The sequence below is a fragment of the Salvelinus namaycush genome, chromosome 10 (genome assembly GCF_016432855.1).
Source record: "Salvelinus namaycush isolate Seneca chromosome 10, SaNama_1.0, whole genome shotgun sequence".
NCBI lineage: Eukaryota > Metazoa > Chordata > Actinopteri > Salmoniformes > Salmonidae > Salvelinus > Salvelinus namaycush.
Genome location: NC_052316.1, coordinates 7,831,685 through 7,855,989, shown reverse-complemented (window position 1 = coordinate 7,855,989; position 24,305 = coordinate 7,831,685). Strand labels below are relative to the sequence as shown.

General features: G+C 43.7%; 1 protein-coding gene across 1 annotated transcript in view; it reads right to left on the bottom strand.

Moving 5' to 3' along the window:
- Positions 1 to 24,305, bottom strand: part of LOC120054624 (prolyl 3-hydroxylase 2-like) — a 96,827-nt gene that overhangs the window by 5,357 nt on the left and 67,165 nt on the right. The window contains exons 3-6 of the mRNA XM_039002114.1: positions 18,557 to 18,746; positions 9,655 to 9,786; positions 7,251 to 7,378; positions 2,634 to 2,723 (exon numbers count right to left, since the gene is read on the bottom strand). Coding sequence (XP_038858042.1) covers positions 2,634 to 2,723; positions 7,251 to 7,378; positions 9,655 to 9,786; positions 18,557 to 18,746 — 540 coding nt within the window. The remainder of the gene's footprint in view (positions 1 to 2,633; positions 2,724 to 7,250; positions 7,379 to 9,654; positions 9,787 to 18,556; positions 18,747 to 24,305) is intronic.

Genomic DNA, 24,305 nt, shown 5'->3' with positions numbered 1-24,305 from the left:
TCTAGGTAAGACAACCACATATTACAGGCATAGTAAGGAAACCTACACTGAGTGGACAAAACATTAGGAACACCTTCCTGATATTGAGTTGCACCCCCTTTTGCCCTCAGAAAAGTCTCAATTCGTCGGGACATGGACTCTACAAGTTGTCGAAAGAGTTCCACAGGGATACTGGCCCATGTTGACTACAATGCTTCCCACAATTGTGTCGAGTTGGCTGGATGTCCTTTGGGTGGTGGACCATTCCTGATACACACGGGAAACTGTTGAGCATGAAAAACCCTGCAGTGTTGAAGTTTTTGACACACCCCGTTCAAAGGCACTTAAATATTTTGCCTTGCCAATTCACCCTCTGAATGGGACACATACACAATCCATGTCTCAATTGTCTGAATCAGGGATGGGCTGCCCCCTTTTGTTGGCCCACGTACCAATTTCACCAATATATACAGTACCTGTCAAAAGTTTGGACACACCTACTCATTCAAGGGTTGTTCTTTATTTTTAGTATTTTCTACATTGTAGAATAATAGTGAAGACTTAAACTATGAAATAACAAATGAAGATCAGTCAATCCGGAAAATGTCAAGAACTTTGAAAGTTTCTTCAAGTGCAGTCGCAAACACCATCAAGCGCTATGATGAAACTGGCTCTCATGACGGGAAAGGAAGACCCAGAGTTACCTCTGCTGCAGAGGATACGTTCATTAGAGTTACCAGCCTCAGAAATTGCAGCCCAAATAAATTCTTCACAGAGTTCAAGTAACAGACACATCTCAACATCAACTCTTCAGAAGAGACTGCGTGAATCAGGCCTTCATGGTCAAATTGCTGCAAGGAAACCACTACAAAAGGACACCAATAAGAAGAAGAAGACTGGCTTGGGCCAAGAAACATGAGCAATGGACAGTAGACTGGTGGAAATCTGTCCTTTGGTCTGATTAATCCAATTTGAGATTTTTGGTTCCAACCGCCATGTCTTTGTGAGACGCAGAGTAGGTGAACGGATGATCTCTGCATGTGTGGTTCCCACCATGAACTATGGAGGAGGTGTGATGGTGTGAGGGTGCTTTGCTGGTGACACTGTCAGTGATTTATTTATTTTTATTTTCCAAGGCACACTTAACCAGCATGGCTACTACATTATTCTGCAGCAATACGCCATCCCATCTGGTTTACGCTTAGCGGGATGTCTGTTAGTTTTGATGTCTTCAATATAATTCTACAAAGTAGAAAATAGTCAAAATAAAGAAAAACTCTTGAATGAGTAGGTGTGTCCAAACCTTTGACTGGTACTGTATGTTGATATGTTTAACACTTTTTTGGTTACTACATGATTCCATATGTGTTATTTCATAGTTTTGATGTCTTCACTATTATTCTACAATGTAGAAAATAGTAAAAATAAAGAAAAACTCTAGAATGAGTAGGTGTGTCGAAACTTTTGACTGGTACTGTCTATATATTTTTTAGGAATTCAGTCTGGGTCTCAGCTTCCTGCTGAGAGTTAAAATAGTAGAATACACCAGGTACCATTTTGAAATTTGGTTGTGCATCAGCAGTCACCAATTAGCCCATGTCAGCTTAATTGTTTTCGATTGGTAAATTAGTCTAGTGGCCAGCTATCTAAACTTGTAGTTAGCATAATGTGGGCGGGGCCCATTGACCATCAGTTATCATATTAAAAAGGATATCATATGCAAACGTTTGCCTCCATCCTATGGCAAAATGTGTAGAATTGCAGGAGATTACCTGTGAAACTGCTAATTGTTACCTTCACTGTCAAGAGAGGGGCCGCTAAAATGACTTGAAGTGGATTTAACAAGTGTCATCAAAAGGGGTCATAACCGTCACCTGGATTCAACCGGTCAGTCTATGTCACAGGTGTCAAACTCATTCCACGGAGGGCCGAGTGTCTGCGGGTTTTCGCTCCTCCCTTGTACTTGATTGATGAATTAACATCACTAATTAGTTAGGAACTCCCCACACCTGGTTGTCTAGGGCTTTATTGAAAGGAAAAACCAAAAACCTGCAGACACTAGGCCCTCCGTGGAATGAGTTTGACACCCCTGGACTATGTCATGTTCCTAATGTTTCGTACACTCAGTGTATATACTATATACAACACTCCTTATATAATAATATATATACTAATCTATACTACAACTATGTGGAACAGATGTAGATCCAGAAGGATTAAAGTGCAAAAAGTACATGAATGAAAAGCTGGAGCACCAATGGTTTTCCATCATCGCCTCAAGGTGGTGCTGTGTACTGCGGACGTAACGGTGTAACTACCAGGCACCTGTTACTGTCCTACAGACAGTATGCATCAACAAGTGTCACAGAGTAGGAGTGCTGATCTAGGATCAGACCCCCCCCCCCCTTCAATTGAATCTTATTAATTGTGATCTAAAAAGCAAAACTGATCCTAAATCAGTAATCTGGCCCCAGCGCTGGCTCTCGTTTTTGTGCCCTGTTTCAAAAATGACTTGTTCCAGTAACAGGACCAGAAATGCCGCCCCCAATTGACCTTTCAGTAGTCATGGAAGCCATTCACAAGTATCAGAGACAGCCCAACAAAGTTCAAATAAGAGGCTAAGTTTCCATTTGTCATCAATGTACTGTACTCACCCCCTCTGTAAATTCCACGTGCATGTTCTCACTGCCAATCACCAGTAGCTCCAGCTCCTGCTTATGGCGCCTCAGGTACCACTCAGCTTTCTATAGACACACAGAGATATCGGGCAGCCATGTTAATCTCCACAGGTAAAAACTGTTTTTTTTTATGACATCACTTCAGCACATTACCGAGCTACTGAATCTCCCAAAATTGACCCCTTGAAGCGGAACGTTTAGGAAGACTATTTTTTATAACCACTGTGCCTCTTCATATCTTATTTACTGTCCCAACCCTAACACCTCTTCCTCTTTAACAGTCAAGCCCCCCTCCAGCCCTCTCTTCGCCTCGTTGCTGGGCCAAATGGACTGTGCTATATTGCCCTCTCTCTTGGGTTGTTCTACCTCAGAAAGCACAAGAGGATTTCGACACCCATTCAAGGCTTAACCAGATTGTTCTGAACTCGTTTCTGCAGTTAGAAACAGATAAGATTAGCATTCCTGCGTCATTATTTTACTTAAATATCATTTGATCTCTGAAAAATTTAGTGAATTGATTGTATACAAATTGGCTATTTTAATGAATAGGATTCATATATTATTCAATAAAAGAGTACCTGACATCCGAGTTGTACAAACTTTTTTTTCTAACAAGGAGTTAGACATGAGGAATCCAATGAAATTGACAAAAGCCAACCACGTACACCACACACCAATCCATCCCCAACAATGTGTAGATATACGGAACAAAAATATAAACGCAACATGTAAAGTGTCGGTCCCATACTTCATGAGCTGAAATAAAAGATCCCAGAAATGTTCCATGAGCACAAAAAGCTTATTCCTCTCAAATTTTGTGCACACATTTGTTTACATCCCTGTTTGTGAGCATTTCTCCTTCGCCAAGATAATCCATCCACCTTAGTGGGCATATCTGATTAGACAGCATGATCATTACACAGGTGCACCTTGTACTGGGGACAATAAAAGGCCACTCTAAAATGTGCAGTTTTTTCACACAACACAATGCCACAGATGTCTCAAGTTTTGCAATTGTCATACTCACTGCAGGAATGTCCACCAGAGCTGTTGCCAGAGAATGTAATGTTCATTTCTCTACCATAAGCTAGAGAAAGTCGTTTTAGAGAATTTGGCAGTACGTCCAACCGGCCTCACAACCGCAGACCACGTGTAACCATGCCAGCCCAAGACCTCCACATCCCACTTCTTCACCTGTGGGATCGTCTGAGACCAGTCACCCATAGAGCTGATGAAACTGTGGGTTTGCACAACTGAAACCGTCTCAGGGAAGCTCATCTGCATGCTCGTCGTTCTCACCAGGGTCTTGACCTGACAGCAGTTTGGCGTTGTAAACAATTGCAGTGGGCAAATGCTCACCTTCGATGGCCACTGGCACGCTGGAGAAGTGTGCTCTTCACAGATGAATCCCGGTTTCAACTGTACCGGGCACATGGCAGACTGAATGGCGTGGTGTGGGTGAGCAGTTTACTAATGTCTACGTTGTGAAAAGAGTGCCCCATGGTGGAGGTGGGGTTATGGTATGGGCAGGCATAAGCTACGGACAACGAACACAATTGCATTTTATCGATGGCAATTTCAATGCACAGAGATACCGTTACGAGATCCTGAGGCCCATTGTCGTGCCTTTCATCTGCCGCCATCACCTCATGTTTCAGCATGATAATGCACGGCCCCATGTCGCAATAATCTGTACACAATTCCTGGAAGCTGAAAATGTCCCAGTTTTTCCATGGCCTGCATACTCACCAGACATGTCACCCATTGAGTGAGCATGTTTGGAATGCTCTGGATCGACGTGTTCCAGTTCCAGCCAATATCCGGCAACTTTGCACAGCCATTGAAGAGGAGTGGGACAACATTCCACAGACGACAATCAACAGCCTGATCAACTCTATGCGAAGGAGATGTGTCACGCTGCATGAGGCAAATGGTGGTCACACCAGATACTGACTGGTTTTCTGATCCACGCCCTTACCTTTTTTTTAAGGTATCTGTGACGAACAGATGCATATCTGTATTACCAGTCATGTGAAATCCATAGATTAGGGCCTAATGAATTTATTTACATTTACTGATTTCCTTATATGAACTGTAACTCAGTAAAATATTTTAAATTGTTGCATGTTGTGTTTATATTTTTGTTCAGTGTAGTATCAGTTCTCTAGTACAAGTACTATGGAGCTGCGGCTCGGAGTATTGATTCTTCATCCTATGCAATGTATTCCCAGTGAATTTGTGTATATTTATTTTGGCCCTGTTCAGAAAAATGTATCATTGAAGTTGTTAGGTTTATGTCCCTACATCCTGATATTACCATGTTCTGACCACTAGATGGTGCTGTTCCTGCTTTTAGGTGAAAAACGTTGGAAGATTTGTTTCAAGTTTAATTAGTTGTATGTACGGGATACGCATAGTATACATCGTCCAACGAAATGCTTACTTGCAGGTTACTTCTCGACAATGCAATAACAATAAGAAATAATATACGAATACGAACATAAAGTAAATGGCTCAGTAGAATAGAATAAACACTTTAGCATAAGTTTAATACAGGATGGCACAATTTATAGTCCAACATTTACATGTGTATTTTGGGAAGGGGATGATGGGGGCAGTGTATAAACTGAGCAGTATAATAAGAGTAAAAAAATAATCACCTGACAGCAACAACAGCACCGTCTAGTGGTCAGAACCTGGTAATATAAGGATGTAGGGTGGGACATAAACCTAACAACTTCAGTGACTAATTTCTTTGAACAAGGGAAAAAAAAAATCACCAAATTCACTGAGAATACAGGATGAAGAAACAATACTCCAAGCCGCAGCCCCATACTACTTGTCAGACATAGAGAACTGATACTGTATATTTAATGTTGGGTTGGGAATGGCGTGGGGTGTCCATGAGTGTCTCTTGACCATTTCTTTGGATTCCTTATGTCTTACTCATTGTTAGAAACAAGTTTGGTCCAAATCGGATGTTAGGTACTATTAGGTACTATATTTATTGAATATTATATGAATCCTATAAATTAAAATATTTCAACAAAATATTGTTGCAGGAATGCTAATCTTATCTGTTTCTAACTACAGAAACGATTTCGGAACAATCTGAGATGGTTGGTGTCAAATGGCATGTAACAACCCTCTTTTTACTAGTCCTTCCTGGCAAGGCCTTAAAGAGGGCTGGTGTGACTGTAGTGTCTTGGACTTACATTATAGGGGTTGGGAGTAGGAGAGGAGAGGAGGAATGAGGGAAAGAACGGGTGATCATCTGCAATAGATAAGAAGTGGCGACGCTGTTTTGAAACCTGAGCAGCCAGTGGCGTTTGTGGTGGGCGAAAAAAATCCTCTTTCCACCTGTAATGTAAACAGCTCCTAAATTGTTTCTGTGGGCATTGATGCATGATATAAGCCCTCCTCCCTGTTCCTGAAGGACAGGAGGCCTTGCCAGGAAGGCAGGCAGGCAGACCACAGCTCTCTACTGCTCTATATGCTGGCTAAATTAAGTCCCTGAAGCCGCAGCGAGAGAAGGACGAGAAAGAAAGAGAGAGGAATGGAGAGGAGAGAAGAGGGGCTGAGACGGAGAGAAAGATGGAATGGAGGAAAGGAGAGTCGAGGGGCCAAGAGGAGAGAGCCAGAGGGACTGAGATGGTTGATGTCAGAGTCCTAACCACAGTCATTAGCTGCACCGGTTTGTCCGCTGGCATACACACACACACACACACACACGCACACACACACGCAAACCCTCTCTCTCACACACACCCTGGCCCTACTGGGAGAATTCACGTTCACTCTAATAGGTTCCAGGCTTTCCAGGAAAATGGGCCTGCAAGGGAGGGATTGCAGAACAAGAGACCCCATGGCTGTACAGAGAGTGGAGCAGGTTTGAGGGTTTAAAGTCGACCGTTTTTGGGGGGACAAGTTCTTCGGGGCAAACCGGCTGCTAGTTTGCCAGTTCGAGATAGTTCTCCAGGCAAACTGACTACGGATGCACCCCAAATAGTACCCTATTCCCTACACCCTCTTCCAAACGTCAGCTCTGAATTATTAGCACATTTACATTCCCAATAACCTGGTAATTAGGAACACCTAGGGGATATAGTTGCCGGTGAACACAAATGATGAGTCACTCAAAAATATCTGGCATTAAATTCACGCAGCAATAACAGGCTTATAAAACCTATTGGGCAGTGAATCTGTAGGAATTAAAACTAAACCCTGGGCCCCAACTATTTGGCAATACAACGTAGAAAGAGAAACAGTAACTGATTAAAGTACCCTCCAACGTCAACAAAGTAAATAACAGGGTGCGTGTCAGAAATGGCACTCTATTCCTTATAGTGCACTATTTATTACTGCCGAAAGTAGTGCACTATACCAAATAGGGAATAGCTAGCCTGGGTACCAGTCTTTTTGTGCTCCTTGCCAGTCATTATCATGCCAAACAGTTTGGGTTGACAAGGAGTTGAAATTATAGCACAAAAATATCCGGGACCAGGCTAGGGAATAGCCCACGAGGGTCCGGATCAAAAGTGGTGCACTATATAGGGAATAGGGTGCCATTTTGGATGCAACCCAAGGTCTTACCTCCCGGGGTTTGACGTCGTGGCCCACGGCCTCTCTGTAGTACTCCACGTTCTCCGTCATAAACTCCTCCCCCTCGTGGAACAGCAGGTAGGACTTGGCACACTCCATCGCCTCCTCCACCATGTTCACTGGAGAGACAGAGAGAGAGAGAAAGAAGACGTTATAAAATGGACGTCAGTGTTACGTTCTGTGGTATTGCTTTGACAACATCGGGTTGTTCTTGGGTTGACGAAGCCTGTTTGAATTGAAAATGGAATTGAATATTGAAATTGAAAGAAAGGGGCTAGAGAGGGAGACGATAGAGTGAGAGAAAGAAAGAGAGCGAGAGGAACAGAGAGCGAGAGAAAGAGAAACAGAGTGTGAGAGAGAGAGAGATAAATGAATAGAAATAGGGTTCAGGCAAGGTGGTGTTTAATTAGTCTGTTGACAAGTAGAGAGGTTAAAAGACATCCATCCATCCTTCTGAGCCCCGCCTAAACAAGAGGAACTGTCATCACACCTCCGTTACAGACTCCCTCCCTGAACTCCCCTGTAAGAAGGCTGCATCCCAAATAGCATCCATGGGGCTCTGGTCAAAAGTAGTGCACTATGTAGGGAATAGGGTGCCATTTGGGATGAAGCCAGTATAACGGACACTTCCTATAGGTTTCGACTCAAAGTTCGGCACAGGTCCACATGTAATAAAGCAACCCCTAGGTCTAAATGAGATTTGAAGTCTATCGCGGCTGAACATTCCAGGGGCATGACCACAACGGAGCAAGCAGCAGTAGCGCTACAACAGTGAGAGGCAGTCAGAGGCTAGGTGAGGTACTGGAAACACACGCACACGCACACGCACACACACACAGCTGCTCCAGGCTCGGGCAGTATCTCCTGTGCCTAAAGTGCTTACAGCGAGTGGTGAATTGCAAGTAACACATACACACATGCCCACGGCACACACATACATCCACCCTGACACGTGCGCTTTACTGTCTTGTAAATTAGTTGGGCTCACATATCACTTCCTGGTGGGGCGGCCAGGCCTTAGGCAGCAGCATTTCTGCGGTCAGCGCGTCTCCCCCGGTTCCCCTGGTTCCCAGGTCGTAAACAGTGAGGGGCTTTGAGGCCATAAAAAAACGACAATGTCACCGAACGGATCATTGAGGAAACAGCTTCCCGCAGAGAGCAATGTGAGGCTGCTGAGTGATGGGGAGACTTGACTTGACAGGCGACTCAAGACTTGTAGACTTGCAGTCATTGCACGAACGCTAGTTAGCATTGGCCTGCGAAACTAACTCACTTCCCTCATACTGGACACAGATACATAAAAAGGGCATCCATGAGTTCATCAGACTCTGGGGAAGGACATAAAGGGCATCATTGCCAAAATCCTGAACTATTGCTTTAAGTGCTGCTGCTGGGAATGATTCATTGAGCTCTGTGTTTTTCCTAGGATCCCATGAGCCAATTGGGTTTATTAGACATATTCTGATGAGCTCATTGGCTTTTCCTTCCTTCTCTCCTTTCCTATGTTGTCCTGCCAACCCCCTCCCCCCTCTAGTGTCTGATCCCCAAACAGCGCAGACTACACAAATGCTGGTGGCCCATTATGAACAACACCAGACCAGATATTGGATAAATGTTGCTGAATCAGTTTGAGTGGAACAGTGTGTGCTTCTCTATTGAGGTGTGGTCCTGGTCTGTTTGGTGTTGATTGTCTGGGCCTGTATTCACAAAGTGTCTCAGATTAGGAATGCTGATCTTGGATCAGGTCCACCCTGTCCATTCATCACAATCTAAAAGGTAGAGCTGATCCTAGACCAGCACTCCTACTCTGAGAAGCTTTATGAACACGAGTTCTGGCCTTTCTCCACGGCTCTTTGTGATTTGCCCTAATCCCTGCCTTTTCAGATGCCTGCGACCAGGTGTTCCTCAGCTCTCTGTCTCTCTGAGTCAACAGGGGAATACTGATCTAATTAGTGATCATTTGATATAGGTGTGTTATTGTTAGTGAATAAAAGTCTGTACACACCACATCTCTCCAAGATCAGGGTTGGCCATGGCTTTAGTCTGAACACCACACCCTGTGGTTTGGAAAGTCTGCAAGCAGTGTCAAGTAGGGTGAAGTAAGGTGCGGTTAGGTAAGACTTGGGGCTGGATTCAATCCGTATGGCGGAAGTATCTCGGAAGATCCACATTCAACTGCGAAGGTCATATCCGATTGAGCCGACACATGTCAGCGTGTACCGTGAATGTGGTCTCCGCGAACGCAGAAACATTGCATTTATATGTCAATCGAGCTTTAGCGCGGATCTTCGGCGATACTTCCAGCCCTTACTCTGGGAGTGGGTGAACTGCAGGCAGTCGAAGCGTAGAGGTAAGCCTAGGTGACAGTAGGGTGCAGTAGGGTAATGTTGCTCACTCTGGAAGTAGGCAAACTGCAGGTAGTCGTAGTGTAGAGGCAGGTAGTTCTCCATGGGAGACAGACGGCCGGGCCGGGTAGACAGGTCTCTCACACACTCGTGTTCACAGTGCAGCGCCTGGGTGAAGTGGTCTGAAACACACACAGGAGGGTGGGTGAGGATACAGGTGAAGTCATATATTCATAAGCATTTTTAAAGCAGAGTAATGTCCTCCTGAGGAAAAGCATTGAGTCGTTGTGATAATGATGAGGAACCATTCGCAATGCCTACCGTAATGTCTCATGCAGTACTGTCATCCGACTGATTACCATACATTCTTTATTGCGATCGCAAAGGTTTCTTTTCAGCCAGGTCGCCACTGATTTAGTGTAGATATCGCGCTTTGCATTCTCCGTACTAGATTTGTAATCACTCTAGACACGTCAGTCCAACACTTGGTTCTATCAGAGATTCAGTGGATAATAGAGCCAATTCAAAGGTGTTTCCATTTTATTTGTCCTACATTTAGCTTCACGCCCTGAGACTCTCAGGTCTACTGAGGAATAATATCCTAAAGCCACACACACACCGTAGCTTTCAACACAGTTTTCACCACCTTCCACACACAGTGGGTAACATTAGTGGGTGAATGAAACATTTAGCACAGGAATACATTGACCCATTGACATGTATGTATAAAATATCGTCATCCTTTCTCTATGACAAACAAAAAAAGAAAGAGATGACCGAGGTGGGATTCAGGTTAACCAATGTCCCTCGGTGACATGCTCCAGTGAGGTCAACCACTGTGAAATCACAGGTCAGAGCGGTCCCAGACAACCGGATACTCCTGTATCTCTATGACTATAGAACACCAACAATAATCTCTTCTCTCGTTGCTAGTCTTTGTATTTGTTGATTCGTTGCCCAGACCAGGTCTGTATTTGTTGCTCTCACACATGGATGGAGAAAAGAACACCTAAGGTTACCAACAAATATTTCCATTCTTTAGGAGAGTCAGTCATGTTGATTTCATGGCGCCGTTGTGTAAGGTTGCTGTGTCGTTCCGTGATGTCAGGCTGGAGGGGCTGGAGGCAGGAGTTGGAGAGGAGGAGGGGACAGGAGCCAGAGTTTTTGTGTGTTTGTGGCCAGTGAGGTTGAGCGTTGTCACAGAACCACACTCATTGAGGAGAGAGGAGAATGGAGGCACACGCTCTCCAAGAAAGAGATGTCCCCTTATATTGGGTGAATTTAGAATTCTCAAACCATGTGGCTGGACAACTTTATTTGTATTGCTTTTAAGTCTTTCAATACATTTTTATCTGGTTAATAACACATTATTCTAGCTATTGGTGTAGGTAGCTAACAAGTAAACAAAAGAGGGTTCAATTTGATTAGCTGTCACAAGCACAACTGTAAATAAAATTGCACGAAAACTGCTTTGTGTAACCCCTTATATTGTGCCACCCCCATAACCACGGAAGAAAGTACGTCGGAAGACAGTAAACCACTACAGGATCACATAAATATATAACAAATGTGAATACTGTAGTGTAAAGGAAAACTATTCCTTTCTATTCACATGTACACTACATGACCAAAAGTATGTGGACACTCGTTGAACATCTCATTCCAAAACCATGGGCATTAATATGGAGTTGGCCCCCCATTTGCTGCTATAACAGCCTCCACTCTTCTGGGAAGGCTTTCCACTAGAAGTTGGAACATTGCTGCGGGGACTTGCTTCCATTCAGCATTCAGCCACAAGAGCATTAGTGATGTCAGGCACCGATGTCGGACAATTAGGCCTGGCTCGCAGTCCGGCATTCCAATTTATCCCAAACGTTTATGATGGGGTTGAGGTCAGGGCTCTGTGCAGGCCAGTCAAGTTCTTCCACACTGATCTCCAAAAAACATTTCTGTATGGACCTTGCTTTGTGCATGCGGGCATTGCAAAGCTGAAACAGGAAAGGGCCTTCCTGAAACTGTTGCCACAAAGTTGGGAGTACAGAATCATCTAGAATGTCATTGTATGCTGCAGCGTTTAGATTTCCCTTCAATGGAACTAAGGGGCCCGAACCATGAAAAACAGCTCCAGACCATTATTCCTCCTCCACCAAACTTTACAGTTGCCCTATGCATTGGGGCAGGTAGCATTCTCTTGGCATCCGCCATACCCAGATTCGTCCGTCGGACTGCCAGATGGTGAAGCGTGATTCATCACTCCAGAGAACGTGTTTCCACTGCTCCAGAGTCCAATGGCGGCAAGCTTTACACCACTCCCAGCCGACGCTTGGCATTGCGCATGGTGATCTTAGGCTTGTGTGCGGCTGCTCGCCTATGGAAACCCATTTCATGAAGCTCCCGACAAACAGTTCTTGTGCTGACGTTGCTTCCAGAGGCAGTTTGGAACTCGGTAGTGAGTGGTGCAACCGAGGATAGACGGTTTTTAAGCGTTGCGTGCTTCAGTACTCTGCAGTCCTGTTTTGTGAGCTTGTGTGGCCTACCACTTCGTGGCTGAGCCGTTGTTGCCCCTAGATGTTTCCAATTCACAATAACAACACTTACAGTGGACCGGGGAAGCTCTAGCAGGGCAGAAATTTGACGAACTGACTTGTTGGAAAGGTGCCACGTGGAAAGTCACTGAGCTCTTTAGTAAGGCCCTTCTACTGCCAATGTTTGTCTATGGAGATTGCAGGGCTGTGTGCTAGATTGTGTACACCTGTCAGCAATCCACTAATTTAAAGGGGTGTCCACATATTTTTGTATATACTGTATAGTGTATGTATGTGTAACCGATCCACACACTACACATTCATGTTTTCAAATGTATGTCAATTATAAAGTATTTTGTCTGTAACGTCTTTTCCATTACGCGTCGGAACCCAGTAAGACTAGCCGTCGCCATTGGGGATCCTAATAAATCAAGTCAAATCAAATGCCTTTCCATGTAACGTTACTTCTCCATCAAGATCAAATAGCACTTTAGACGTGATTCATTCACCACTTGAGGTGCATAGTCCCACGGTCAAAGAAACTACAACTGCGCTGCTTCTACGGTTGTTGAAGCCCTACGGAAAAAGAACTCTTGGCATGATTAGACATTGAGAAAAGCCTCATCAAAGCCAAGACGGTACGCTTTCGGCATGTTTGCGCAATGTGTGATTGAGACAAAGCACGCTTGCCATCGACTCAGCTTAGCTTCAAGACCACCACAATACCGCTAGCAGCAGTGCGTTCTGTGAGGGGAAATACGCAACTGGCTAATGTCAACACAAACACAGCTGACTAAGCTTGTGTGTGTGTGTGTATAATTGCATAATCACATGACTATTTTCCAGTGCTATGAGAGGCCTGACACCCCTGTCACCACAGGAGGTTGGTGGCACCTTAATTTGGGAGGACGGGCTTGTGGTACTGGCTGGAGCGGAATGGTATCAGATACATCAAACCCATGGGTTGATGCCATTCCATTCGCTCCGTTCCAGGCATTATTATGAGCCGTCCTCCCCTCAGCAGCCTCCATTGCCTGTTACACATCCTTCCACATCAGAACATCCAACATTATCCAGCTGTGATGCTTCTGGGCCCATATTCATAAAGCCTCTCAGAGCAGGATCAGTTTCCTTTTAACACATAATGAATAAGATTCCATTAAGAAGGGAGGACCTGATCCTAGATCAGCATTCATGATCTTTATGAATATGGGCCCTGGAGTCTATGGACTCACAGCTAGGCCTGACGCAATGACTAACAAAAATGCAACAATAAGACAGTATGTTAACCGAATGCTTTCCCTCAATGGAGCATTAATGCCAGACTGTACACTGAGTGCTCACTGACAAGACCTTATGGAGAAATTATGAAACTGAAGTAGTAAAAACGGAAACAAATCTGAAACAACTCTCTCTCTTCTCTCTCTCTCTCAGTTCAACGGTTGTAGACTTAGGGCTGGATAAGTGGGGCTCTAACTGACCAATGAGGTCACCGAACATTGACCAGACCTGCTCTGGATGACTTTGGGGTCAGAACTTTATGACCATGGCTGATGAGGAGAGGTGATGCAGAGAGAGAGGGTGGGGAAAGAGAAAGAGAGACAGTGAAGAAAGAGAGAGAGGGTGGGGAAAGAGAAGGAGAGACGGTGAAGAAAGAGAGAGAGGGTGGGGAAAGAGAAAGAGAGACGGTGAAGAAAGAGAGAGAGGGTGGGGAAAGAGAGAGAGAGGATGAAGAAAGAGAGAGAGGGTGGGGAAAGAGAAGGAGAGACAGTGAAGAAAGAGAGAGAGGGTGGGGAAAGAGAAAGAGAGACGGTGAAGAAAGAGAGAGAGGGTGGGGAAAGAGAGAGAGAGGATGAAGAAAGAGAGAGAGGGTGGGGAAAGAGAAGGAGAGACAGTGAAGAAAGAGAGAGAGGGTGGGGAAAGAGAAGGAGAGACGGTGAAGAAAGAGAGAGAGGATGGGGAAAGAGAAAGAGAGATGATGAAGAAAGAGAGAGAGGGTGGAGAAAGAGAGAGAGAGGTCCTGGGGCTCACAAACAGACCCCCAGGACAGCAACACAATTCGACCCAACCACATCATGAGAAAACAAAAAGATAATTACTTGACCCATTGGAAAGAATTAATAAAAAAACAAAACAAAGTAGGCAGACCTGGCTCTCAAGAGAAGACAGGATGTGTGCACACTGCCCACAAAATATGAGAGAGAGAGAGAGAGAGAGAGAGAGAGAGAGAGAGAGAGAGAGAGAGAGAGATTTACAAGCAGGGCTCACTATGGCTGTGTCTTTAGGCAATAGCTAGGCACTCATGCTGGCCCAGTTTCAGACTGTTGGCTTTTTGGATCATCTAAGATGGTAACAGAGCAAGTCAAAAAGATCTCAAAAAGGCTTTGCACGTGAACACACACAGAGACAGCCAGAGGAAAGAGTAAAGTATATCTACACCATATACATTTGTCTCCAACTGTGTTGGACTTCACACAATCAATACACTGCTCATTGCTTTTCCTGCACTCATCTCCACCCGTTTAGAAGTTCTTTCAAGATGTTCAGTGGTCTGTTGGACCGCTTAGCCAAAGACGGACTCATGGCCACAACAATGTTTTGAAATTACAATACCAGGACATTACAGAGGAAATGCCAAGAACCAAAATATGTGTGAGGAGTCATTGGTGTTTCGAGCCTTGTCGGCCATTTTCCTTGAGTGGCCAAAAGAGATGAAGGGAGGTAGTTTTAAAATGAACTGTCCCATGAAGTAGTCCAGGTGGAAAAGTAATTTATCTGAAAAAAAGTATCCTCGAGGAGGTAACTTACGGTAAGTAGCTCTCTCTAAAAATTAATGGCAGAACCACATGAGATATAGCGTAGGGGTATTTGCTGTTAAGTAGAGTGTACCAGTACTCCCTTCATAGTGAAAAAACAGTCTATTTATTTTAACATTCATGTTGTTTTAAACTATTAATATGAACAAAACATGAGACCATTTCCAAACTGAGGGATTTGTTTTCGTCAAAGCAATAAAGATTCAGTTTGCAAGAACGATTTGGCTAAAACTTCTTAAGCTGTAACAAATATTGACCAAATCACGGCAGCCATCTCAAACTTCACCTCATTCAATTATCCTCATTCAAATATGTTCTAAGCAATGACTAATCTTCGACACAAAAGTGTGACATCGAAAACAAGTCATCATAATCATGTGTGCGCTGTCAGGCCCTGTGAAAGAGAGACATTGGGCTGTTTACACAACAGTTTGTGATTTCTTGGCATTTGGCAACCTAGCGGTCCAGAACGCCCTCTCTCTCTCTCTCTGCATATTTTCCCTCGTCTGCCTTTTGACCAGAGCTTGAGAGTCACAGATTACATGTAAGGGATTACAAAAAAAACGGTAACTGTAATCCGTTATGTTACCAGCAAAAATATTGTAATCAGATTACAGATACTTCTGAAAAACTAGATGATTACTTCGAGGATTACTTTTCAATTCAGAAAGGATGTTTGTCGGGAGAAAATATTTGACAATTCTCCATTTTCTCAGTGACGTTCAAATCAGCATTGAAAAAAGGCGCAAATTTAAGTTTAAGACCACAAGTCAGAGACCACTATGATGACACACCAAATGTGTTTGATGGATCGCGGGAAAAGAACAGGAATAGACTTTTGTAGGCTGCAGTCCAAGCGGTGTCTTCCAATGGTGCGACTGCTGTCGGCATCCAAAGATTATCCAACTTGAATAAACGCTTGGAGGTAAGGATGACAGCAGTGTAGTCTACGGCGATACGGATGTCACTTATATATATATATATATATCTACATAGCGCATTGATGTAAATCACACTGCTGCTCTCTCATTTAGCTATTTGCGCCTTACGGATTGTGGTTGTTGTGGATTGCTGTTCACAAATCTAAATGTGTATTTGAACCCAAAAATGGTTGAATTCAAGAAGTTTAAGCTGCATATCAATCATTGATTTTGAAACCAGTGCACAGCCAGTGAAAAATGTGCTCTTGCAACAGCTGCATAGTGCGGATCCCAGCCTATGGAATAAAAGTAGGGCTTTTATTGCTCAATCTAATTCAAGCTGATAAATTATTTTTTTCCTAATGGACACATGCTGAAACTCGCACACTTTTGATAGACTTAAAGGGGCAATCTGTAGTTGCTACATCAATTTTGGGATTTATAAATGATATATACTGTATATCCATTGATTCTTGAGGAATATAACTTAATAAATGCCTCATGAAGTTAGTTCAACTGTCACACTCCATGAGAAACCAAAATATAAGCTTGTTTTTCTCCAATGTTTGTAAACAATGTAAATGTAAACAAACACTGTATAGCCTCATAACACGGTTAAAACAATCATTTTGATATCATGGATGGTCAGTCCTTGCAGCCATAGCTCTGTCTGTTCATCTGAGAGTGGTTACATTTCTCCAGGCCCATCCCTCAGCTTTTTACTAAAACAGAGGCGGGGCCTCCGTTTTGTTATTGTTTCATCTGTGGATTTGCCCTTTAAACAGCTGCATATTATCAAGACGTCTAAGTGTCACCAACAGGTAAACAATAGGCCTATAGCAAATGCAGCATATGGCATTAATTCTTCACATGTAAATAGCACTTTTCAGTAGTGCTGAAAGCATGCCATTCCATGAGCACAGCATTTATTTTCCAACTTGAATCAATGAGCGCAATCAGTCCTCCTTGACAACAAATCATAAACAACAGAGTAGGGCTGGCTAATAAGTCCTTCGTTTTGGGGTCATGCTCAGGTAAAACAATTTGGCAAATCTATACTTCCATATTTCCAAGTCCTATTCTTGAATATTTCAGGGGTATAACATTAATTGGAATGACTGGAATTCTGATAGACTTTGTTTTTTTATGTAAATATATAATTTAATCGTATTATTACATGTAGTAAAAAGCGACGAGTTAGAGGAAGCCTACATAAACAACCCATAAAGTAAAATTGAACATCCATATATGGCCAGCTATGTAAACTTTAACATTGATTTATCCTGCAATAGATGTCGTTCAACTGGTAACATCAATTTTTGTCTTCTGCTAATGCCTGTTAAGGGAAAGTAATCTAAAAGTAACTGAATGTAATCAGATTACATTAATGAGTTTGCGTAATCCAAAAGTGACATTACCGATTACAATTTTGGACAGGTAACTAGTAACTGCAACAGATTACATTTAGAAAGTAACCTACCCAACCCTGCCTTTGACCCTGTGCCAAGTACCCCACCATGCACCAGCCCACTGCCAGTGAGCATGGCATAGCCGTATGCCATATCAAAACATCTGAAAGCAAGCGAAGTTTCCCATCCCACATTAAACCTCCACTTCATAACATGATAAATGGCTGTGTTTCGCAAGGCTATGTTTCTCAGGAGGGGGCGGGGGGGGGGGGGGGGGGGGGGGGGGGGGGGGGGACATTTTGCACCAGGGGGTTGTAAGCAATGTGAACCATCACTCAAAGTAGAAAGCTCTGTTTTTTTAAATTAAAAATACTACCCCTGGCTGCTGAGAGACTCCTCACTGCAGTAAAGTAGCTGTGAACACAGAGCAATCAAGTACCAAGGTCTTCTGGTCAGTCAGCATACAGCATACAATACAAGCAGCTCACACCCACGCGGCGCATATTACACATCCATCTATGTCTATTCACAGAGGTCAACAAACTCAAAATCCACCAAGCAATCAATCAGCGAGTCACAAAGGAACAGAGTACAACAAGAGTTGAATCCGCTCGGCGACAGCAAACTGCGATTTGGGTAAAACAAACGATATACAACCAGATGACTTACGTAGGAGGTGTTAGACACTACATAGACTGACTATACCAAACATTAGGTATACCAAAGAACCCCCCCCCCCCCTTTTTGCCCTCAATTCGTTGGGGCATGGACTCTACAAGGTGTCAAAAGCATTCCACAAGGATGCTGGCCCATGCTGATTCCAATGCTTCCCACAGTTGTGTCAAGTAGGCTGGATGTCATTTTGGTGGTGGACCAACAGGAAACTGTTGAGCGTGAAGAACCCAGCAGCGTTGCAGTTGACACAAACCTACTACCATAACCTGTTCAAAGACACTTCAATATTTTGTCTTGCCCGTTCACCCTCCGAAAGGCACACCTACACAATCCATGTCTCAAGTGACATCAATAAGGGATCATAGCTGTCACCGGAATTCACCTGGTCAGTCTATGTCATGGTGTTCTTAATGTTTTGAATACTCAGTGTATATGTGTTAAAGGCACTACATAGGCACCACATAGGAGCTGTTATGAACACTACATACATACCCAGCCATCACGTGTCTTAAGACGTCTCAAGACATGGTGACGTCTGTGTACGTGGCCATTACATAGGAGGTGTTATAGATACACAGACACCCCACAGAACTACATAGTGACTGACCTGAGACCAGTTCGTATAGGCTGTAGCGGTAGAGGACATGGTCCTGCTCCTCGAACCTTTGGGGCCCCTGGCAGAGGGCCCGACACGCCACGTCGGCCCTGTAGTACTCCCGGAGGGCCTCCTCGAACAGGGCGATGGCCCCCTTGTAGTCTGCACTGTCATACAGCTTCACCCCAGCTGAGAAGGATCTCTGTGGGGAGAGAGGGGGAGGGATGGAGAGAGGGAGGGTGGGTGGGAATAGGAGAGGAGGAGAGAGGCAGGGAGATATAGGGAGACAAAGGCATAGGAAGAGAGAGGATGAGAGAGAGAAAGCGGATAAAGAATTTAGCTCAGCTTGTGACCACGTCTATACACATAGAGCTGTAGTATAGACAATCGTAGACAGTTGCAGCTGCCTGCTAAAATACAAGTTGCAGCTGCCTGCTAAATGAGGAAAACATTGAGTAAACAGTGCAGTGTAGTCTGTCTGTGTGGAGAGACAGACAGGCAGTCGGGCACCACTGCAGCCCTACAATGAATGTGACAGTGTGTGAGCATTGACACATCCCTCCACAATCAAACCTCAATGGGCTTCAGTGCTCTCCACAAGCAGCAGTCGTTTACCTAAACTCGTCTCCACGCATGAAATTGCACTGGCCACTGTCAGCCAGAAGACTTGGATCACGGATAACCGCCAACACAAAGAACCATTTACATAGAGCAGTCACACAATGCACTTTATTTAGAATGGTAATAGATGGAAATATGTTAAAAACAGACAGTGGTTTCAGCTAATGCGAACTGGCACTCAATGCTCTGGCTAGGTACTTACTGTTTTGTAGGCACGACACATACGGTACTCAAACAAACACCAAGACCTGGCAACACCAAAATGTTCAATTGAAAGACTGTACACCTATTTCTGTTTGGCAGAAAGAGGCAAGAGAGTTTAAGAGAGAAAGCCCCAGTCTGGTCCTGCCAAATAGGCTTGGGCGGTATACCGTATATACCATATGCCAGGGTATTTGGAAAAAGCCACGGAATGATTTTTCAATACCGTCAAAACTATTTCTTTGAAGTTTTTAAATAAATGTGAATGTTCTCGAGCTACTTTTTAAGTTAATATCCGCAATAACCTTGTGCAATACTTCAGGAGATAAAGCAGATTGCGTTCTTCATTTCACCTGTCACATTATTTTCCATTATGAAGCTTAGCGTAGTTACCCAGAACAGTGGAGCCAGTCACATGTTTGTTTGTAAATAGCACAACGGGAGAAAGCAGGAGCTGGCGAGTCCATAGCGTTCAATATCTGTCGGCGAGTCTCTGTTGTGCAGCGCACATGAGGTGATAAAGTTACACTTGTATGCAATTCACTACTAAATGTTAGCCAGATAGCTTAAAAAGGCTTTCTGCTGTGTTTGAGTGGTCCAAGAGCTCTTGGTGAGTTATCTGTACAGCTGACATTTTTTCACTGGGTTTCCTACTGGTGTTTATTTTATCCTTCGTTCTTCTCCCCTCTTCTAGAAAAGGCTCTACAGCTGCACCATCGAGAGCATCCTGACTGGTTGCATCACCGCCTGGTATGGCAACTGCTCGGCCTCCGACCGCAAGGCACAACAGAGGGTAGTGCGTATGGCCCAGTACATTACTGGGGCCAAGCTTCCTGCCACCCAGGACCTATATGACAGGCGGTGTCAAAGGAAGGCCCTAAAAATTGTCAAAGACTCCAGCCATCCCTAGTCATAGACTGTTCTCTCTGCTACTACATGGCAAGCGGTACCGGAGCACCAAGTCTACCCTGACTATTTGCATTGCCCCCCCCCCCCCCCGTGTTTTAATATAACTGAAATAACTGTTTGATACATGGAACTAGGAAGCACTGAATTGAGTGATTTGCCATTAAGTAGTATGCGTTACTTGAGTTTAACCTGTAGCTGTTGGCTCTCTTCAAAACTCTTTAGTTTTACTTGCATTTATGAGCAGTTGGAGGCAACGGAAGGAGAGTTGTGTGGCATTGAAGCTCATCTGGAGGTTAGTCAACACAGTGTCCAAAGAAGGGCCAGAAGTATACAGAATGGTGTCGTCTGCATAGAGGTGGATCAGAGACTCACCAGCAGCAAGAGCGACCTCGTTGATGTATACAGAGAAGAGAGTCGGCCCGAGAATTGAACCCTGTGGCACCCCTATAGAGACTGCCAGAGGTCCAGACAACAGGCCCTCCGATTTGACACACTGAACTCTGTCTGAGAAGTAGTTGGTGAACCAGGCGAGGCAGTCATTTGAGAAACCAAGGTTGTGTAGTCTGCCGATAAGAATGTGGTGATTGACAGAGTCGAAAGCCTTGGCCAGGTCGATGAATACGGCTGCACAGTAATGTCTCTTATCGATGGCGGTTTGCACCGTGTTTTGTGCTGCTACCATGTTGTGCTGCTGCCAAGTTGTGTTGCTACCATGTTGTTGTCATGTTGTGTTGCTACCATGCTGTGTTGTCATGTGTTGCTGCCATTCTATGTTATTGTCTTGCTGTAGGTCTCTCTTTATGTAGTGTTGTGTTGTCTCTCTTGTCATGTGTGTTTTGTCCTATATTTTATTTCATTTATTTTCATGTTTAATCCCAGTAGGAGGCCTTTTGCCTTTTGGTAGTCCGTCAAGTAAATCAAATCAAATGTATTTATATAGCCCTTCTTACATCAGCTGATATCTCAAAGTGCTGTACAGAAACCCAGCCTAAAACCCCAAACAGCAAGCAATGCAGGTGTAGAACTGACTTGCCTAGTTAAATAATGGTTAAATAAATAAAAATGAAATTGCTAGACAACCTTTTTCAATTCTTGCCATAGATGTTAAATTAGATTTAAGTCAAAACTGTAACTCGACCATTCAGGAACATTCACTGTCTTCTTGGTAAGCAACTCCAGTGTAGATTTGGTCTTGTGATTTAGGTCATTGTCCTGCTGAAAGGTGAATGAATAATTAATAATAACATCACCATGCTCAAAGGGATATTTGTCTGCTTTAAAAAAAAAAAATCCCCATCTACCAATAGGTGCCATTCTTTGCGAGGCATTAGAAAACCTCCCTGGTCTTTGTGGTTGAATCTGTGTTTGAAATGTAATGCTCGACTGAGGGTCCTTACAGATAATTGTATGTGCGGGGCACAGAGAAGGTAGTCATTCAAAAATCATGTTAAACACTATTAATGCACACAGAGTGAGTCCATGCAACTTATTATGTGACTTAAGACATTTTTTACATCAGAAATGATTTAGGCTTGCCATAAAAAAAAGGGGTTGAATACTTATTGACTCAAGACATTTCAGCTTTTCATTTTATATTAATTTGTAAACATTTAGAAAAAACATAATTCCTCTTTGGCATTATGGGGTATTGTGTGTAGGCCAGTGACAAAAACAAATCAATTTAATCTATTTTAAATCCAAGCTTTAACGAAACAAAATGTGGAAAAAGTAAAGAGGTGTGAATACATTCTGAAGGCATAAATACTATTTAAAAACACCCGATTGCCCAGAGTGGGATATTCAGTACAATGAAATCAGTGTATTTTTCACCATATAAGATACAATACAACATTAGAAAACTGCCTTCTTGGTCCATGTACTGGGATATAAGGGAAAATGGTGTATTCTTATTTATCAGGATGCCTACACCTCTACTGTTACTACAGTAGGCGGCAGCATAGGCCTCTCCAACACAGCTCCTCTATACATAGTCACATGTATCTCTTGCAGTAAAACCACATGACAATCTCTTTAACTCTCCTGTTGTGTTTGTTTCATGTTAATTAATTCTGTGTTCCCGATCCAAAATGACCTCCCCCATTATAGCTGATTATAAATCCATAATAATACATATATTATCATGTTGTGTTGGATCTTTTTATCAACTTAAGTTCTTGTGAACATTACAAGTTTCAAACTTCTATTTGCTATTTATGGCCTGTACGCCTTATTGACCTGAGCTCAAACAACTCGTTTTTGAGTAAAAAAAGCATAATGTACGGATTATTTTGACTATAACAAATACTCAGATGAAATATATTGGGCTATTTATCACAGACTACTTTGTGTCAAAGTTTAACAAGGACTCTCTCCTCCTCACCAGTGTCATGATCAAAGATATGATTAAGAGCCTCACATACAGTATTGTTTGGTCATTGTGCTGCCACAGAATGAATTGTGAGCAAGGCCTCGAAAAAGCTTTATATACCAGAGCTGCAAGAAAAGTTCTATATATTATTGAAACAATGTTGCGATTGTTTGTGAGAATGCCAAACAGGTGTGGTTCCCATGGGGGAAAGATTCTATTGGGGAAAGGTTCCCGTGGGGGTTGCCATGGAAGCCAAGAAGGGGAGTGAGGTGTGTGTGTGTGTGTGCGTGTGTGTGCTCAAACAAACATGCATGTGAGGGTCTGGGAGAGGAAGTGTGTCCATCTGATGAATGGGCATGTGTCTGAACTCAATTTTATACACTAATTGTAGTCTCACCCATTCATTTCTAAAGACCTGTCATTTTTGACTGGGAACACAAGTCCTCAACTGGCAGCTTCATTAAATAGTACCCGCAAAACACCAGTCTCAACGTCAACAGTGAAGAGGCGACTCAGGGATGCTGGCCTTCAAGGCAGAGTTGCAAAGAAAAAGCCATATCTCAGACTGGCCAATAAAAAGAAAAGATTAAGATTGGCAAAAGAACATAGACACTGGACAGAGGAACTCTGCCTAGAAGGCCGGCATCCCGGAGTCGCCTCTTCACTGTTGACGTTGAGACTGGTGTTTTGGTGGGTACGATTTAATGAAGCTGCCAGTTGAGGACTTGGTGAGGCATCTGTTTCTCAAACTAGACACTCTAATGTACTTGTCCTCTTGCTCAGTTGTGCACCGGGGCCTCCCACTCCTCTTTCTATTCTGATTAGAGCCAGTTTGCGCTGTTCTGTGCTGGGAGTAGTACATAGCGTTGTACGAGATCTTCAGTTTCTTGGCAATTTCTCACATGGAATAGTCTTCATTTCTCAGAACAAGAAGAGACCGACAAGTTTCAGAAGGAAGTTATTTGTTTCTGGACATTTTGAGCCTGTAATCGAACCCACAAATGCTGATGCTCCAGATACTCAACTAGTCTAAAGAAGGCCAGTTTTATTGCTTCTTTAATCAGAACAATCGTTTTCAGCTGTGCTAACATAATTGCAAAATGGTTTTCTAATGATCAATTAGCCTTTTAAAATAATCAACTTGGATTAGCTAACACAACGTGCCATTGGTGTCACGTCTGCTCCCGCTCTTTCCCTCCCCCTGGTGCTTGATGGCGCCAGAATGCCTTGCATCACTCACTCCTGCCATCCATCACGTACACCTGCCTTTCCTTGTCACGCGCATCAACGTTATTGGACTCACCTGGACTCTCTTATCACCTGTTCATTTCCTCCCCTATATGTGTCAGTTCCCCAGCTCTGTTCCCTGCTTCTGCATTGATTGTTTTTCTGTTTGCTAAGCTGTTTATGTCTCGTTCCATGTCCGTTATTTATTAAATGTTACTCCCCGTACCTGCTTCGTCTCTCCAGCGTCATCCTTGTGATAGATCGTGACAGAATGCAGAAGCCTTCACACGAAGCATCGGGGAGTACTGGCGTTCTGGTTGGTATAGTGGCATCGGCTCTGGGTCACCACCGATGGAACCGGGGGTGCCTAGCCTGCTCGTCGGGCTTCCACGCCCTAGCAGGCTCGAGAGGTTTCCTTGCCCCGGTTGGCTCGGA